The sequence below is a fragment of the Bos javanicus genome, chromosome 8 (genome assembly GCF_032452875.1).
Source record: "Bos javanicus breed banteng chromosome 8, ARS-OSU_banteng_1.0, whole genome shotgun sequence".
Classification (NCBI taxonomy): domain Eukaryota; kingdom Metazoa; phylum Chordata; class Mammalia; order Artiodactyla; family Bovidae; genus Bos; species Bos javanicus.
Genome location: NC_083875.1, coordinates 36,595,794 through 36,615,875, shown reverse-complemented (window position 1 = coordinate 36,615,875; position 20,082 = coordinate 36,595,794). Strand labels below are relative to the sequence as shown.

The 20,082-nt window shown below is 40.6% G+C and overlaps 2 protein-coding genes across 14 annotated transcripts in view; one reads left to right on the top strand and one right to left on the bottom strand.

Annotated features, from left to right (window-relative positions):
- PTPRD (protein tyrosine phosphatase receptor type D) overlaps nt 1–20,082 on the bottom strand; it is a 2,538,842-nt gene that overhangs the window by 556,444 nt on the left and 1,962,316 nt on the right. The gene's annotated exons all lie outside the window — the stretch shown is intronic.
- On the top strand, nt 4,132–16,646 carry LOC133253369 (uncharacterized). Its single transcript, XM_061427020.1, has 3 exons — nt 4,132–4,143; nt 15,537–16,033; nt 16,451–16,646. Exons 1-3 carry the CDS (start codon nt 4,132–4,134, stop codon nt 16,644–16,646), a joined length of 705 nt encoding a protein of 234 aa, XP_061283004.1.

Here is a 20,082-nt window from a genome sequence, read left to right as displayed (position 1 = left end):
ATGGTTCTGAATCAACACCAGAACACCCTCGGCACTTTGTGTGTGCAATTCCCTGTCTCTTCACAGCTTTCTCAAAGCTACTGCTGCTGCTGCTAAGTCACTTCAGTCGTGTCTGACTCTGTGCGACCCCATAGACAGCAGCCCACCAGGCTCCCCCGTCCCTAGGATTCTCCAGGCAAAAACACAGGAGTGGGCTGCCATTTCCTTCTCCAGTGCATGAAAGTGAAAAGTGAAAGTGAAGTCGCTCAGCTGTGTCCGACTCTTCGAGACCCCATGGACTACAGCCCACCAGGCTCCTCCATCCATGGGATTTTCCAGGCAAGAGTACTGGAATGGGATGCCACTGCCTTCTCCGTCTCAAAGCTACAAGCATCACCTAATACACAGTCGATTGTATTCTCAATCAACTGTCTTTAAAAACGCTCATCCCTCATAAACCTGTTTTGGTTCATTTTGATTATAAAAACTGGAGGTACATGGGGACAATCTCAGAACTGATTAAGACTCAAACAACAACAAAAAAACCTACACCTAGCTGCTGCTACATACTTTCCAAAGCATACCGAAAACAAAACAATTCCTCGATATAAGTATAGTTATAGTCGACATTTTGCAATTCAAAAAACAAAACAATATAAAAAGGCTACCTGAAAAAGACAAATGCAGCAACTAACATTATCAGAGACTCTTAGACTGCAGGGAGATCAAACCAGTCAATCATAAGGAAATCAACCCTGAATATTCACTGGAAGGACCGATGCTGAAGCCAAAACTCCATTATTTTGGCCACCCGATGCAAAGAGCCAACTGATTAGAAAAGACCATGATGCTGGAAAAGATTGAAGGCAAGAGGAGAAGGAGGTGACAGAGGATGAAATGATTGGAGGGCATCACCGACTCAATGGATATGAGTTTGAGCAAACTCCAGGAGATAGTGGACACGGGAGCCTGGCGTGCTGCAGTCCTTGGGCTCACAAAGAATCGGACATGACTTAGCAACTGAACAACAAAATTGCCAGACATGGTGATGCTCTCCGTGGGAAGTGATAGAGACTTATGATGTGAAAGGAGAAGAGAAAAGCATCTGGGAACAATCACCTCAGGTTCCATGACCAAGAGAGAAGCCAGTTAGGAGAAAGCAGGGCTCTGTTCCCAGGAACTGTTACAAAGTCCTTCAGCTTTCATCCCTCCTCCTTCCCCTGGCTGCTCTAGGACAGCTCTCCAGAAACCTGAAGTGGAGCCTTTAACCCTTGCCTCAGTGGCAGGAAATGAGTGGAGAGATGCGAGGCAGCAGTTAAAGTACTGGCCTAGTTCTGTCTCTACTGCCCTGCCTCTCATCCCCACTGGACTGTCAGGGGTGAGTCTGGAGGTCCTCATCTGCCTCCACATTTCTTTCAATGACTTCTAATAGGTTGCAGTGATATGTGTCTGTCAGCATTAATTACATGTGACACTGGATTGGCCTGATCCCTGACAAAATCCAGAGCGCGTAATAAAGCAAAAGGACAGTAGGAAAGATGGGAAAGTAGGAAAGATGACAAGAGAAGGCTCCATAATGCTTTTGCCTCCCCAGGTTTTCCTTCAAGCTGCCCTCCTGATCAACCTAACAATACACACATTTGCTCTACTCTGCCAGAGAAGGCAATGGCACCCCACTCCAGTACTCCTGCCTAGAAAATCCCATGGATGGAGGAGCCTGGAGGGCTGCAGTCCATGGGGTCACTGACGGTCGGACATGACTGAGCGACTTCACTTTCACTTTTCACTTTCATGCATTGGAGAAGGAAATGGCAACCCACTCCAGTGTTCTTGCCTAGAGAATCCCAGGGACAGGGAAGCCTGGTGAGCTGTCGTCTATGGGGTCACACAGAGTCGGACATGACTGAAGTGACTTAGCAGCAGCAGCAGCTCTACTCTGCATATGAAGCTTTAAGATGTCAGATTTATGGGTCTGCTGACAACAGCCCATCTATACCAGCTGCCCCATTCAAAGCATCCCCATCCATTCTCATAGCATCCTGTTTGAATGCTAATTGTATGATCACCTACAGCCCTTCAGTGAAAAATAGCTGCAGACAGACAAAGATCACTTGGAAAACAACAGAAAAGACTCACTGAAGAAACCTGAGACACGATGTGGAAGAACTGATAAAACTGAATTTGTTTCCATATGTGACTTCCATAGAAGAGTATTTCTCCACATTGGACAAATACAAAAATCAGAGGGTATGCATATATGTCATTAGACAAAAAGCACAGAATCGGCTATTAATTCACCTCCCTTGAGGATTATTTCTGAGACACAGTATCTTTCACTTACATCTGACAAGTAGATTCTTTGCTTGTAAGATCAATGGGTATTCTCGGTATACAAATGGCTTATCTTTACTATATATGTGCCCTGGAAAATACCACATGACATCTCAGAACCATCAGGCAGCTCAGTACTGTCCAAACTAACTTTGTGCAACAACAGAATTTTCTGGCTATACTATACAATAGATCCTACCTATATGTTGCTATTGATCACTTGAAACACAGCTACTACAACCAAGTTTTTAATTATACTTAATTTTAATTAAGATGGTGATTTGTTTCCTTATGGTTAAAAAATATATAGCATAAAGATCTGTCTCTTGTTCTTCCCTTGAGTCTTTTTTGACAAAAAGCAGTAGGTCCCTCATCAAAGCAGATGCTGTCTGATGCAAAACCTTCCTTCATCTGAGAACCAGCAATGCATCAGCAAGAAGCCCATTTCCTGCAGTATATGAAGGACAGCATTAACTACAAATTCACTTAGGTTCTGGAGACCAAGGCGGAAGGGCTAGCTGGGACAGTGAAGTCTCCTCAACATAAAGTTTAAACTAACATCCTTTCTTGCACCCTTGGAAGATTTCCCACTCACTCTCTGAGAAATGGCAATCTTTATGACAAAGAGGCTACTGTGGTCTGTTTTACAGACAAAAATGTGTTTAGTTCTCATCGCAAGATATGAAAACATAATGTAATGTGTCACTCTGGTACCTAAAAAATCCAAAAGGAAAAAATAGAGTCCTATGTTTAAAATATCTAGAAGATCATTTATGTACCCTTTGGCTATCAATGATAACATGTTCATGTTCGTTTGTGGATGCCAGCTTTTATTCATTTGTTTATTTCATTATTTTTCTCAATTCTAGTTGCAAAGAATGTTACTACTATAAAATCCTACGATATCATGTGCATCTTTTCTTCCAAATGATGAAAACGACTGTGAAAACAACACAAACAGAAATGGTAGCTGACCTTTTAAAAACACTAATTTAAAAATATTATTCACCTCTATACTACTTTTACTTAGTATAGTTTTTTCCCATTACTAACAATAATCACTACATGGGTAGTTAGTTACACTCCTTAAAGGGCTCTATCATTTTTTAAATGCTTTGAAATAAAATATTCTTCAGAAGGAGGCTAAGAAGATGCATATTTTTTTAATATTTCATAGAAACTAACCATCTATACAATAATCCATTGCCTGCTCTACCAAGGTGATTTATTAAGGATAATGAAGCATATGATTTAATAGCTGCCACAAATTCTTTTTCAAGTAAGATGGGTATAAATAATACAAAAAGATGGTCCAATAATAGCCAAATCCTAACCTAAGAACTATTCTATATGCTGGATCACAGGAAATTAGATGAGCTCAATTAACTATGAAGCCAAGTGAAGGATGGTTAGGCAATCAAGGCTCTAACCACCTCCTCTTATTCTAGCAATGATTATTAGTATTATTTAGTGAAACCTGTAAGCTTTACTGTCACGGTAACTTGAGTAGCTGTTTTTTCCACATGGCAACAGAGTGTTAGTCGTGTCTAACTCTTTGTGATCCCAAGGACTGTAACCTGCCAGGTTCCTCTGTCCAACTGCCATTCTCCAGGCAAGAATACTGAAGTGGGTAGCTACACCTCTCAGTCTCCAATAGAAATGTACATTATGCTAGAATTAATTTTCCAAAATCTTAAGAATTCGGATCTCTGCCTATCTGTGCAAATTGTACCTGGCAGCATTTGGCTCATCCTTTCATTCCCACAACGCCTTGCATTTAGGAAAGATAAATGTACGATCCTTTAAAGAATAAACACAAAAATGGGAGAGCAGGTAAGTGTATAAAATGAGATTTCTAAGATCCTTATAGGAAAAAAAAATGCATTTCATATCCCTGTGAGACCTGTTTCTAACACTTATCACTCAAACTTTTGAGTTCTTCTGATGGCCAGTTGCCAAGAAGTCACTTCCTTTGGTGACAAAGCTCTCCTTAGGCCAGTTTCCTTTAAAGCATGGGGGGAAAAAACCCACAAAATCATACACAGTGTTTAAATACAAGTGTCCAAACAGCTCCTGTTTGCAAGTTGACATACTCCTCTCCCAGATCTCTTTGTTTAATACTGAAGTCTTAGCAGGGCCTTATGAAATCAGTGAGGCGAAATTTCTGACAGGAAATACAAGCGGTCATACAAGCCAGCTGCTTGGCCTAAAAAGATTGTCTGGCTGTGCCTTACAGACATGGCACAGACATTCATTGATAAGCTGGCACAGCTAGTCCTGTCCCCATGCCACCCAGGGAACCCATCTAAAATAAGATTAGAGGTTGCAAATCCTAGTGTTCATATAATACTGGGCAGTGGAAAATTTCCATGGCTCATCGTAAACAAGGGGCCTACGTGTGAGACATATGTCACCTTCTGAAAAATGTCGGCTTCACCGGGAGTGTTCCACACCAGCATATTTCCACACTGCAGTGCCTACTGCTCCTGCCTGTCCAAGCCGGGCTTGCCAGAACTGAGATCAATTTTATTAGATACCATTAGTCTCTGTTAGGGCGGTCATTTGAATAACAACAGATTGGCAAGTACAAAACTAAGGCACCTGTTGTACATTTGGCAGCCTCATTGAGGCCCCTTAAAAAGAAAACAAATACAAGCTACAATCATGCCAGGCAATGGCTTTTGGTTCAATAATGACCATGTGTCAGAATTAAGTGCATCTGGGAATTCCTACCACAGCCAGATGTAAAGGCAGATTTGTCTTGTCTAGTGGCATATGAGGAGATACACTCAGTATACACAGATTTGGCTTTGTCTTGGTTTGGTAGGGAGCTAGGTAAGTGGAAGTTAGCTCAAGTAAACTAAAATTAATTACTTAAGCAACTGACAATATAATCATAAATAGTAAAGTTAAACATTAAACATATGGGTTGTAAGATCTGGGCTATGAGCTAGCTAACCTCTGCTTTTTCTAGGCACGTGAATTTTTTCACAAATTACTCAGTAACAATGTGCCAATATTACTAGGACACTGAGTCAGGCGGCCATGGGGTAGGTGTTAGAAATGCCATGGGGGAATGGATTTGGGCTTTGGCTTTGAGGAATTTGTAATGAATCAGACCATTAACAAGCAATTACAATGCATTATGAAAGATGCCATATGTAAAAGGCGTTTGCGTCTCTAAGTGCTAAAAGAAAGGGTATCCAGGTTTGTCAGGATAAGACTTCCCGGAAGAGTTTTCAGCTCAGCTAAGCCCTGAAGGAAGAGGGGAATTAGGCAAAGATGGAAGCAGAAAGGAGTTTCCAGGAAAAGGAGAAAGCATGCTCAGAATTACACACAGAAGAATCAAAGTAGCACATCAGGCAAACAGCAAATACTTTAGTATCTGGACTGCAAGTGTGTTGGGGGTGAGGGAAAGGGAAACAGAAAAAACAATTGTGAGAATGGCAAAGTGGCAAGGGACAAGGAAGGGAGAAGGACATCAAGGGCCGAGTGACTTTTGTTGAGTATTTCAAGCTTTACTTAGAGCAGAAGGGACAGCCACTGGAGTATCTGAAGGAGAAGGGTGACATAATCAGATGTGAATTTCTTAAGGAACACGCTGGCTACAGAGCACCAAAGCAACCACACTGAGACCCCAAGTAAACACAGAGAGGTTGCAGTCTAGGCAAAAGAGGAAGAAGGCCTTGCCAGCTAACATATTAAAAGGTAGTGAATAATTTGGCTGAAAGAAAGTTAATAGTTATTTTGGCATACTGGAGTAACAAGAACTTATTTAGAGAAAACAAGTTTTAAATGATAAATTTAAAATCAAGATTTAAATAGTATATCTCTTAGTTTTTTTTGATAAAGAGAGATCAGATTCAAGGTGAGTCTAGGCAAAAGTAAAATTCAGATTCAATTCAATTGCACTTAGCCAACAATTTCTTAAATAGTACCTGGAAATTTTTAACAATATTTATTGAACTTCTCACTCTTTATAACTATTAGCATCAAAAAACATTTATTATGAGCCTTATTATGGAAGAACCTTCACTACACAGTCCTCAAACCTTCACTACACAGTCCACACAGCTCCAGGCTCCTAACAGGTTATGTTTATAGATTAACCCACAGGAAAACATGACTAAATAGGACAGTGCATGCATGTGAGAGATCTGGGCATTTCAGAAACCTGGGCAAAGAAGACTCTTAATTGTTGACATACTGTATGAGCCATAAATGACCAAAGCATTTTTCATGTAACTTTATGTGCTATGTCTGATTTAAAACTTCAGGGTACCTTGTTGTCAGAGAAAAAAATAATTTTCCAAATCAAACATCTTGTCTTGTATTATTATTTTTAAGACCATAATTAACCAGAGATAGGTTATCTGTTGCCTGATCCCCCTCCCACCAAAAAAGCTAAATTTTTATAAAGATGGGTTAAATGAGAAAAATGTTATAAACTCATCCATTACTGAACATGAAATTAACAGGTGACTTGCAAAAAGAATATTTTAGAAGATAGTATAACTGGCAAAATTTCCCAGATACAGTTGGCAGGGTAGGCTGCCAGTAAACAGAACACATACATATCAGTCACTTGGCATAATTCCATTTCTTTGACAGGAGGCTGTTCATCAGATATCTCTGCTCAATCTATAGTTCTCTTTGTAAAAATGCTTTTGATTCCCTACCTGTTGGGCAGCTATGAAAATGCAAGCCTTTGTGATTAAAAAAAAAAAAAAACTATTCTTGGTGGAAATATTTTATTTAACCACTTCTACTCCAGGACTAACCCAAGAGCTCAGGAAGTTGTGTGACTGGCCTGAAAGCATATAATTTTAGAGCTGAAAGGCAACTGCAAAAAAAAAGAAAATTAACCAGTCCAAACCAAACAGTTTGAGTTCAAAAAAAAATTCAGTCCCAAGCAGAGAAAGAAACACAGAGACTCTCCAGAAACAATGGGAAAACCTACATAATGTTTAAGATTCTTCCTGAATTTGGTTAAGAAAGCACCGTGTTATTGCGCCTATGTGCCTGGTATATATGAAGTAGTTAAAAAAAAAAAAAATCATATCATTCACAAGAATATATTGAGGGTTTAAGAGAGGAGTGGATAATAGTTGGGATCATAACTTAAAATCTTGGCTTTAAGTTACATCTAGCTATGCAACCCAGGCAAATACTTAACCTCTCAGGCTGTCTCTTCAATGTGCCTGCTAAGTCACTTCAGTCATGTCCAGCTCTTTATGATCCCATAGACTGTGTAGCCCGCCAGACTCCTCTGTCCATGGGATTTTCCAGGCAAGAATACTGGAGTGGGTTGCCCTTTCCTCCTCCAGGGGATCATCCTGGCCCAGGGATCAAACCCACCTCTCTTAGTTCTCCTGCATTGGCAGGCAGGTTCTTTACCACCAGCGCCACCTGGGAATCTCCTCTTGAATAACTGATGATAATAAAAGCATTTGACTTAGTGTTGTTTTAGACATTAAACATGACAGTGAAAATAAAGTGCTATGCTGAACGCCTGGGACATGTAAGTGCTCAGTAAATTTTAGCAACCATCACAATTACAACTTTATATACCAATCACTATTATTGTACTTTATAAATAAAGAAAATCAAAAGAAATTAGTTTTCCACCTATCTCAATGTCCTGAGCATCATCAAAGGTTTCAACTGAATAATTATTCTTCAATGTCATGATTTCAATTAAATTCAACTCAAAATAAATTCAAAGCAAAGAACATGTAGCACTTGAGTTGAGAATCGGAAAATGAGAGAATAATTAGGAGGATTTCAACAGCTCCAAGTTAGGACAGCTGGCGAGAAGAGAAAGGGGATTCTAAGAACAGCACTGGTAGAACCAAAAAGGTGCCTGCGGGCAGGGGCTCTGACACTGCAGCAGGTCAGAGCTCTTGAGGTTCTGCAGAGAACAGAGGCTGGACATACAAGCTGGGGTTAGACTCAAGGGGCTTTGACTGCTATGCTGGGAATTCAGCACTTGAGGATGCAGAGTTGAAAGCCTTAAGTTTCAGAAAGCAAAAGTTTTTAGGAAGAACTGAAAAGGAGAAAATAAGGTACCAAGAAAAAAGTATGGATGAAAGATTATATTTTAGGTTTATAAAATATAGAATGTGGGACAAAGGAGAGCTTTCTACTTCTCAACTATCTAACAAGCAGATTAAAAAAAAAATTCAGATCTGGAACCCCAGAGAGAAGTTATCAATTTTATTTTCAGAGTCATCTATGCAGAAATTATTGCTTCTATGAGAAGTAGATAGGAATAGCTCATGAGACAGTATAGACAGTGATCTGAAGAGGGCTATGGATAAAACAGTAAGAGTTTAGAATGGAGATGGGACACAGAGGCCAAAGCATACAAGGGAAAGCAATGCTGATGAAGAAAGTGAGGATCAAAAAAAGGACTCAGAGACACCCTCCATCCATGAGATATTTCCAATGGAAGATGCTCCCCAAAATGCATCCCTCTAGTAAAATATTATAACTCCCTTCTTTTTCCCCCAAGAAAAATGTGAAAATCATTAGTTAGCCATTAAGTGAATTTAGAAAACTTAAGACATTTCCAGTAGATTATTTCTATTATTATCAATTAGCCTACTACTCCATTTAAATTAAGATATACAACAGAATTTATAAATAAGGATATAAAACCAAGTATCTAAAAATCACCCACTGAATTATTTCAACCAGAAAAGTCAAAATGAATAGCCATATTTTCTCTCTTAAAATCCTTTAACAGTATGTTAATTAAGTTACTAGTACAAGCAGTTCAAATATGTGTTTGCAAGAAGGCTGGGGTCTACTTGTGCAGTAAGAAACCATTAGCTCAAGCATGATATGTCCTTTCAGTTAGGGTGGAAGGAGACTGGAGGAAAAAAAAAATTTTTTTAATTTTGCAAACAAATGTCTTTTGGGCCTATAATGGAACACTGGATCAGCATTTGATGTGTCTAGTCTAATTTAAATTGTACTGGCGGATCTTAGGGACAGACAGAAGGCAGTAAATTCCTATCCTCCATCAATACATTTGACCTCGGAGCAAACCCCACAACTGGCTACAGGCACTCACCATCCATCATTGCTCTTGAAACCTGATCTTTCATGGAAGGACAGCTGCGCTGGGCAAAGAGCTAAGGAGCTTTCTAAGATGCACCACCATTAAAAAAAAAAAAAAAAAGGCAATTCTGTCGGTGCGGTGTTTTAATTAAAGGCTTTTCTAAACATTTCTTCCTCAAGACTTAGCTCAACATCAAATATGAAGAATCTATTAAGATATTTTTCACTTTTAAGCAAAATTCTCTCTTTGTACGTTGTAGGTAAAATCATTTCTAGCTTTTCCTTTAAAAGCTTTCTGAGATAAACAGCGTACTATGGCATACTGATGTGTACAGACTTCAAAAACGGTGCTGGACAGGAAAAGGTAATTCTAGAATCTGTAGTAATTATACCATGTACACAACAGAGTGTACACGACTCATATCCAAGTCTTCATTTTTAAATCAGGAAGCAATAATTTATAGTAGATAAAGATAGCAGAACACTATCATACAAAATCACGTCATAGAATACAGCATGTCCATTACATCACTCCTGCATCCAGGAATTTTTTTAATTTAAAATACAAAATAAGACAAATTCTTATCTAATTGTATCTTCATCACATCTATGGCTGTTTTCTCCATGTTATGATGGTGAAACAAGACCCTAAATGTTATGTAATTTCTGCCAAGATTCCACAGAAAATAAGTGACAAAACTAAGGTATATAGTTTTTCTTGCATCAAATTTATGTTTTTTTTACTGTAGTCAAAAAAAAAAAAGAAGCTGGTCCAGATTTTGCAATCTTTAGCATTATATTTATATACACTATACACCTACATGCTTAAACAAGATTAAATGATAACTGTTTTTCAATTATTAATAAAATCAGTATTAATATCAACCTTTTTGTTAATAAAAGGAATCCGCTTACTGAAGCTTAAAAAAGAAGTCACTTGTTACTTGGGACCCGATGATTAAAGATGACCATTTCATAGATCTGAAAGCACACTTTCCCCTAATCCTGAAGCAATACTGAGAAACACAATTTTCTAAATGCAATTCACAAATCTCAATTTAGTTAGCTACTGCTACATTAAGGAATATAGCTTGAGGACTGTGGAAAAAGACAATTAAGAATTTATAAATTCAATCAATCTCATGACCCTGACAGTTACAATGGTTAAACCCAGTAAATAGCAAAATGGTAAAGGTCACGAGGCTCCTGACATTGTTATCTGAATGTCAAAGTTAAGTCCTGCTTCTGGGCAGTGAATTCAAAGAACTAGGAGAAAACCCAGCTTCAGACAGCTGCTTTTGCTCTTATATTTCGTTATAAATGCCGAAGAAGCCAAAGGGGAGCCTTCCACCTAAGAGTGGCTATTTGCAAAGGAGAGCAGAACTTGCTTGCTGCAGGTAGGCACCACAAGGACTATTCAAGTGGTCTCGATACTGTCTGTGCATGGGTGCACCTGATCTGCTGCCTCACAGACAGAATCAGCCATCTTAGCTTTCTAAATTGGCATCTCTTTCATTTAATTTACTGATCTATGACATATATGGATTTGATTTAGGGGGCAGCAGAGGTCGAAAAGCCAAGAAAAAGTTCCGTTTTGCTCTTTGTTTCTTGTAATTTTTAAAAAGTTATAGAGTAACTGACAAGTATTGATATGACCCTATTAAAGATGTCAGCATCAAACAGAAAACCATGAACAGAAAGATATCGAATGTATTCGTTTCAGAGGAAGGAGGCAGGACATAGCAGACTATTTCAGTTATTCTTTCTTCCCAACAAGTTGACAGTATAACCAGACACAATATTTAAATTACCTTAATGTCTGTCTTAAGAATATCTTATAAATGTTAAGAAACTGCAAACTGCTGATTACATAAAAGCAAATGGGTGATTTATTAAAGGGAAAATGAGGGGCATAGGCCTGAAACGTAATTTTGTGAGTTACGTCTTTCAAGAATTCTATTTCATTAATGTTTCAGTCATGCACCACTGTCATGACTCTATTATTTAGGTTATATTAGGTCAGAGACCTCTATAATGTATAAGCGTTTGCTCTTTAACCTCCCAAGACTTATGACGTAAAGAAAACAGTAAACTTCTACATCTGAGGCTACAATTTCATATAATGAACAATCAGCAGGCACAGACCACTTATTCTTTTAGCTATCTTTCTTAGGGGCTTGACTGTGGAGAGCTGGAAACACTTTTTTATTTTTAAATTAGGGGTGGGAGAATTTGGACACTATAAATTGTCAAAACAAAGGCAAGCCACACATGGCATTTTAATAAGTGTTACCAGCTATTAATTAGAAGCAAATGAAATTATCCATACAGAAAACATATCCCCAAACAAACCTATCCTTTGGTGGAAATGTCACTGTGCCATGATATTATGGAAGCTTAAACAAGGGATGTTTGTTGCAGTGAAATTTACTGATAATTCCCTCCTAAGTAATCTTCCTCCACATTCTCAGGTTTCTTCTGTTGATGTGTTATATAGGAATCCTCAATCTTGTAGCTCATGGAAAAAACAACTCTTTGCAAATCATTGATAATGTAAAAATTCTTTAAACGCTGATTTTGCTTGCAGCTGCAAGTTGTCTTTATGCCATCACAAGTAAGTAGCTTTCTTTAAAGATTTTTCCAAGAAATCAAACAGTACAAAGAACTGAAAAATAACTCCATAAGGCAAAAACACACTGAGTAGGCCTCACTTAAAATATAACTCATTTACTCAAACTAATCTTTTCAATCAAAAACTACTGGCCCTTTAAGAAAACAGGAAAAAAAAAAATAGTCTCTGAATACTCTGGAAAACTGAATAATTATATCTTTCTATTTAGCATTTCATATATTCATGCTTATAAAATGAATCCTAAAAGTGTACTTTGTGGCTTCTAAGTTGAATATATTACATTCAAGGTAAAGTTTATTTTCGTGATGACCAGAAACTTTGGGAAAAGGGCACCTATGATCAAAGATTAAAAGTATATTTAAAGATGTGAGCCTAAAAGTTTGATGCTCTCAGAATCATAAATTAGAGCATATACATACTTCAACTCTCCGACTACCCACAAATACACACTGAAAGGGTATTTTTAAAGCCAAATCACCTTGAGAAATCCATCACTCCTGAAATGGCACTTTTAATACGTGATTGTGTTAATGAATTCTTATTTATCCATAGAATCCTTTTAAAAATAGAAATGTTCAATGACTTGATAAATCAAGTTTGGTCTGAAGGATATTCAATATGCAAATACTTACAGTGTGCTCTTTTACAAATAGTCACCCTTGTCAGTTTGAAAAACTGAAAATCAACAGAAGAACAGTGTAAGTATACTTGACCTTATTGCCTAATGTCTATCAAGATTGCCACAGCTGGTCGATTTCAAATTTGTGAAACTGACACTTAAAAATGTACTGTGCATCCCCGGCGCAGGTCCTCAAGTGCTGACTAAACTGTAGTCACAGCCTCAGATTCTCCTTCCACACAACTTGCACAGCACTTACAAAGCCAGTTTAATCACACCATCAATCCATGACTACACATTCCTTAAAGTAATTCTGCTTCCTTTCTCTTTTAACCTTGCATTATGCAAATAACATCCTTTTCCAGTCCAATAAGAAAAACTTCTTAACGTTCCTATTTGTTTATCCTTGACATACACTGAGAACTAGGATCACATATGAATTTGCAGAAATACCTCTCCAATGTTCCACACACTCTGTGAAAAGTCATCCTTGCACCACCATAGTGTAATGCTCTAAACAATATTCTTGAAAAACCCTTCAATCAATGTCTATGACTAACATCAGAGCATGAGTTAATAGGTTAAAAAGACAAAACAAAAACACAGGGGACTGCCTACCTGATTCTTTTTAAATGTTTCTCTAGGAAGGGTTTTCTTATGCCATACCAGGCTATCTCCTGGATATAAGAACAGTTATACAGGCCCCTAGTGGTTTAGCAAATAGCAGCAGATGAGGGGATTCCAATTCTTAGTTCTGGACTTTGAGATATTCTGACTATAAATGAATGTCAATCTTAAAAGGAAAATCAAATCATTGTATTTAATACTTTAAGCAGTTTTGCTTTTATGATTATCCACTGAAATACATATATATTAAAATAGAGCACTGCATTTCATTACTTTAGCAACTACAACCGCACTGATCTAAGAAGAATTTGTTACATAACCTCCACAATAAAATATTTAATTCATTCACCTCTTTGCATGTCATTACAAAAGTAATATATTACTCATACATTAAAATATATTTGAGAGACACTTTTCCTCTTTGAATCTTATTTCTATTATACTAGTATTACTGAGAGCTCTAAGAACATATTATTTCCATGTAAAGTGCTCACTATTTAAAATGAAATATAGATACAAATTGAATGCCACTTTTAAAATAGTAGAAATCTAAAATAAATGTGCTTCCCAACAAACAAAACCAGTGTTTTATAAACAAAGCCAGTGATAAAACTTACATTAGAGTGCACCTATTTTTAAAAATCTACAATTAATAACACCACTTAATCCTCATCCCCTAGCTGCCTTTCCTTTAAAAAAGAAAATTCTAGGCAGGCATTTTTACAGCTTTTAGCAATTTTTAACCGGACACAGTCTGACAGCTGAATTCATAGAACTGACCAGCTTGTCAATTTCACACTTTGAAAGTACAATAATAGCTGATAGCATGAGGGTGAATATAAGAAATCTGTCACAGAATTGCTAGCTCCATTGAAAAGCAAAGTATAGTATATAATTATGGGAGGTGGGAGGTAGGAAAATTTTGCTTCAATTGTCCATTTTGGAGATCTGTTTCAAGAATTCGGACATTGAGCATTGAAATTGTATTCTCTCTTTGCTAAGCTAATAACGTAACATCCATCTGTGGCATATAAAATGTTTTCTAAATACCTATAATATCTATTAAGCTTTGTCCTGGATATCATCATATTAACAACATGAGAATCTTTAAGTTGGTATCACTTAAATATTCCTTTAACTCAGAATATTTCAAATCTTGGCAGTAGATCACCCTGGTTTTACTCAAGTTGAGTAGTGAGTGTGTATACTTTGAAACAGAGATAGAATAGCCAAAATGGTTAGAAGTATCAGTGGTTGGACTAACTCCCCATATGTGTGCTACAGTATGGTTGGAAAGAACACACCAAAAGGAAAGGTCCACGTTTGAAGCTCTGGAAGTCCAGCAGCGAATCTATCTCAAGTCACAAGCAGCCACTAGTCTCTGACAGGCTCAAAATGTGTGTGCTCTGCTCTAAGTCACTGGTACTATGACTGTGGGCATGTTAAAAAAAAGAGAGGGGGGAGAAAAAAAGTTTAAGAGAAAATTCCTGACTCCCTCAGGAATCTTCCTGGAGGTTTAAGGCATCCTGCAAAGTGTAAGCTGGTCTGGGGATCACTGTTAGAAAACAGAGGAGACATCAGACAAGTCATGTACTGGGAAGCAAGCTGGAAACAATACAAATGAATTGTGATCATCCAGGTTTTGGCGAATGGAACAATACTGGAGCACCCAATTAATGAAAGCCAAGCTCACCGTGCCCAAGATTTTTTTTTTTTTTTAATCATAAGAAAAGTGACTTAATTTGTTAATGCTTCTAAAAGAAAATCAACCTCACACATGAACGATTCAAGTTTTTTACATGCCAATGTGAAAGCTACAATAAATAGGAAAGCAAAGAACATTTGGTTTGTTCTTGGTTTTCTTTTCAAATTGTTTCCTACAACTTGGACTTATTATAAATTCTAGTTGCCTTCCCCATGGAATGAGTGTGTAAGAAGGGCAGATCGCCACAGCAAAACTATGAGCTTTGATCCTGCCACGGAAAGGTCTCCAAAACAGTCCCCCTCCTCTTTGGCAGCCGCGTAGACTTTCATTCCTGCTATTTCTCCTTCTCCCCAGTAGTTCAGAGGAAAGAAAGAAAAAGAAATCGCCCCCTCTCCGAACCAGCCTTCCTTAAAACAGTACTCACTGCCTCTTAAAAAAAAAAAATTGCGGTGGGTGGCAGAATCTCTGGGTAGGGTCGTACTGCCCCGCCGCTCCACCATTTCCCCAATATTACGCCCATCCCAGGAGGAGAAAGCGGGGATGGCACAAACACAGACTCAAACACCCTCATTCTCTAGAACTGCCACTCTCCCAGGTCTGAGGTTTTAAGCGAGAAACGAACCGTGCAGGGGAGGACCTCTGCCCAAGGAGGTTCAGAAGAGCAAACTGTTCGCTCCAGTGCCGGGGCGCCGGGCTCGCAGACGCGGGAGAGTGTAGCTCCGGTCCCCGAAGCGCGGGCTGCGGGAGCCTGGCTCTGGCGAGCGCAGACCCCAGACGACTCAGGGGGGCGGACCGGGTCAGCTCGGAGGACTCACCTGGTCATGTTGGCTCCGGGCAGCCGCCGCCACCGCCTCTCGCGCCGCCACCAGCACTTTCCTCCAGCGCCTTCGCCCCCCGCCACGGCCGCGCAGCCCGCGCCTGCCCCAGCCGCCGGAGTCCGGGCGGCCGATTTAATCCCGCGCAGCTGCGGCCCCCGCCGCGGGAGCACCCCCAGTGACTGCCGCCGCCGCCGCCTCCGCCCGGTCCTCGCGCGGCCAGCCCAGTCCAGAGCGAGGAAGTGGAGGAGAGTCTGCGAGTGAGTCCAAAACCCCGAAATCCAGCATCCAGAGGAGCGCGTCCCCCCGCCCTCCCTCCACCCCTACCCCCTTCTTCTTCTCCTCCTCCTCCTCCTCCTCTTCCCGGGCCGTCCTCCCGGCCCTTCTGAGCCCGCGGCTTCCGCGGCGGTTTCTCCTCCTCCCGCTCCTCCTGCTCGCCCTGCGCTCGCCTCTCCGGCCGCCGCCGCCGCTGTGTGTCTCCTCCTCCTCCCGCTCCTCGACGCTCCGCCGCTCGCGGCTGGGGGGTCCGGGGCGGCGGAGCCTCTCCTCCCTCCGCCTCTCCTGTTTCCTCCTTCCCGGTGCTGCTTCTTTTAAAGAGGATTCTTTGGCCACAAATAGCAACTCGGCTGCCCCCCTCAACGCCTCCCTGTCCTTCTTTAATTCCCCCCCCCAAAAAGTGAAGCGCACTCGAGAGGTAACCAGAAACTGAGGCCGGCGGGGGAGGGGGTTGAGAGGCGGCGAGGCGACGCCTGGAGACCGGCCCGCGCGGAGTCAAGGGCCAAGAGAGGGGACGGCCAGTCCAGCTCAGTCCTCGGACCTGGCTTGAAGCTGAAGGCTACGGTTGAAGGCGAGGTGGTTTGGAGGGGAAATTAAATGAAAAAATCTCGGGAAAGTGATTGGAAAAGCTCCTCTCTTTGTTTCCTTGTCTGGGTGATTTCGAAAATCCTCGTAACGTGCTGGGGATCCCACGGAATCGCGGTGCCCCAGCGCTGAGGGATTGTGCGTGCGCGTTGCCAGCGCGAGAGTGTGAGTATGGGTGCGCCCGGGCGAGGGGAGGGCCAAGCCCGCTGCGCCCACTGGCGAATCCCTGAATCTGGACCACTGACCCACTGAAAGGGCCAGAGAGCTGGACCGCGAAGGAAGGAGGCAGGAGAGTGGGAGAAGGAGGCGCGCAACACACATACACAAACACACACACACACACTTGCAGAGGAGGGGGCTGGGTGACGTCACTTCCCAGCATCCATCCACCAGGCCAGAAAAGACCCCCTCTAACAAATTCACTCATCTCCTAAGAGCTGCACACCCGGTGCTGCTGCTCTAGGTCCTGGCACAAGGGAGGAAAGATGCTGGTCGCATCCCATTCAAAGCAGCGATAACAATATAAGGCGCGGGCGGTGATGAGATGGTTTGTGTCTACAACCCCAGTTCACCTTTGTAGCTTCCATTCAGGGATGTTTGGTGGATCCACTTTGGAATCAGAGAGAAAGAAAGGGAAGTATCGAATCAGTCTTAGTGGAATAACTCGTTTGCTTCCATGCCACTTGCCTTTATGATGTTGATAACGCAGTACTCCCCAGCTTGTCTGAAGGACACCATGTAACCCTCTGCCTAGACATGCGCTCAGTTGTGGGGCTACACAGGCTTCATCAACAGAACACACTGTATGGACTGTTAGCTGAAGAGGCACCTTTTTACCTTCTTTACTCCTCAAGGATCTCCAGCAAGTGCAAAAAGTCAGCAGCTGGAAGCCACCATTGGCAACTGGCCTACCAAAATTTTAATAGAAACTTGGTCAGAAAGGTTAAAGGAAAGTCAAGGTTTCCAGTCACCTGCCTTGCTCACTGTGTGGTCAAGGCAGCATATACACATAATACTTATTCCTGTAGGCCGTAGGCAGTCTTTGAAAGACCAAAGGTAAGCCAACTCCTTAGACTGAATCAGCCTAATGATTCAGCTGCTGTCTCAAGCTGCCATTTGTTCCCACTCTTCGTATGTTGTACACCTGAAAGCCACTGAAGGATTGGTCAGTAATCCTCTGCCCCCTTTGTGCTCTAGAAAGAAATCACACATTTTTGAAAGGCTTCTTGCTAAATGAAGTTCAGTTTTCCAGCAATTTGTGGGGCAAGGGGGAGTATCATCCTAGCGTGACTATTCCTTGTTCTTTTTTTAAATGGTTAGCCTTACAGTCAGAATGAAGAAGACAGCTATTCCTGAGTAAGCCTCCAGAACTTTCTGATAAACCAAGGAACTGAAAGGCTGAGCAGGTTTGCTGAACACCTGCTCCTTATGCCCTAAGGATGAATTCAGAAAGTGGAGCCTCTGCACAGGTGATTCTCATTGAAGGTATAAACTCAAACTTGGCTTTCTCATTGAAAACCAGTGAGGCCCACTTTCCTCTTGCAAAGTTGGGTGTTAGATGAACAAACAGAAAGTTTTTCAGAACCCTGGTATTTCCTCTGCTGTTGTCTTTGAAGGAGAGACACATATCCAGTTACCTCATTTAAGAAGATCTGACTAGTTCTGACCTTATTTGAGATCCTGGCTGGGAAGTCTGATTGCTGTCAAAGAAGAAATAGTATCAATATATTCCATTCATAGCAAGTTAGATAGGCTAGAGAACTCAGTGATGCTGGTTACCAAGGTGAGCAACAAGCAAAAAGAAAAGGGATGCAGAAATCAGGGGAGACAGGGCAGTGTAAGTAAATGACACAAGCCCAAGGACCCAACTTCCCTGACACCATGAGGTCCTCAATGTTCCTGTCGCACTACAACCAAACATCCTGGAGAAGAAAAGTAGCAATGAAAGGAAGGGACTAGAGAGTCTGAGCTATTATTGTATTGGGTTGGTCAAAAAGTTCGTTCGGGTTTCCCCTGTAACATCTTACAGAAAAACCCAAACGAACTTTTTGGCCAACCCAATACAAAAGAGTATTGTTCAGGGTGATAGAGAGCATGCACAGGCAGAAGAGCTAAGCTCCCTCTGTACATCTAAGTCATGTTGGGAATAAGACTGCAGCCCCATATACACATATTAACATACTCAGATAAGATTGTAACAAAATAGCTCCCTGTGGCATCTACTACAGTATAGTAGAGAGTTTACCATTTGGAGCTTTGAGGTCAAAAAGCATCAGAGGGGGACTAATATCACCTAATTTTACAAGTAAGGAAACTGAGTCCCAGAGAGTTTAAGGTGACCCAACTATTGGTTGGCAGAAGGAGAACAAAACCCCAGATGGCATCGTCCAGTGTCCCCACCCGCTCAGCTACTCCTAATTGCCGCCCAGTTCTGGATGCAAGAAGCCAGCTTTCAGCTTATCAGTGAGCAATAAATACAGAATATTTTAAAACTATAAATACTTCCACGAAGGAATGGTACTAGACATTTCCTTAGTTCCTTTCTAGCTCTCACATTCTTTGATGAACAGCACACAGAAGCTCTGCTATAGCACAACCCCCTCTAGTGCATAATTCAGCATACGATGAGTATGAGTCTATTTTGGACCCCATCCAAGGAAGTTAATTCCTAGAAGTACTGGGAAGATTTTATTCTTATCCATCATGAAGCATCCTAAAAAGGCTGAAAATAATGTTTAAGGACAATAACAGTAATCACTTGTATTATGTACTAAACATCATGCTATCCCACTGTTTTTCAAAAGGCACATCATGACCTTTTCTGGGTCATGAATCTAGTGTGTCGTGAAACATTTTTTAAATGAAAGTAGGAAAGAAAGAAGAGTGCATTATCTCTATTAAATATTGTTTTGTAAAACTTTTGGTCCCATCATGTGGCTAGTGATTAAAAGAAAAAGTTTCAAAACCTCCAATCTTAACAACTGCCCTGTTACTTAAGTATCATTAGCCCCACTGTATAACTGAGGAAACAGAAGCCAAGGGTATAAGTAATTTGGCCAATCTGACACAGCTAGTGAGTGGCCAAGCTAGAACTTAGAAACAACTGTTCTACTTCAAAATTTTGTGTTTTTACTTCTATTCTGATTATAAATTATTATCCAAGGAACTGCATTAATTGTTGCTGGTCATATTTCCTTTGTGAAGACTACAGTGATCTGTAGTAAATCCAGGTAGAGTGGAGAAATATGACATAGGTTCAAATGGCATGTTCTGAAGACACTAAACCCTTTCCTAAGGCACTGAAATGAGTATTTGAGACCTCTTCCTGTAGGTGCTAGTTATGCCTAATATATTTCATTAATTTGCTGCTAAATGCACACATGGAATAACAATTAATGGTTTTAATCCTCAAATAACTTAAATATTAATCTCTACAAGTGTTAAACTG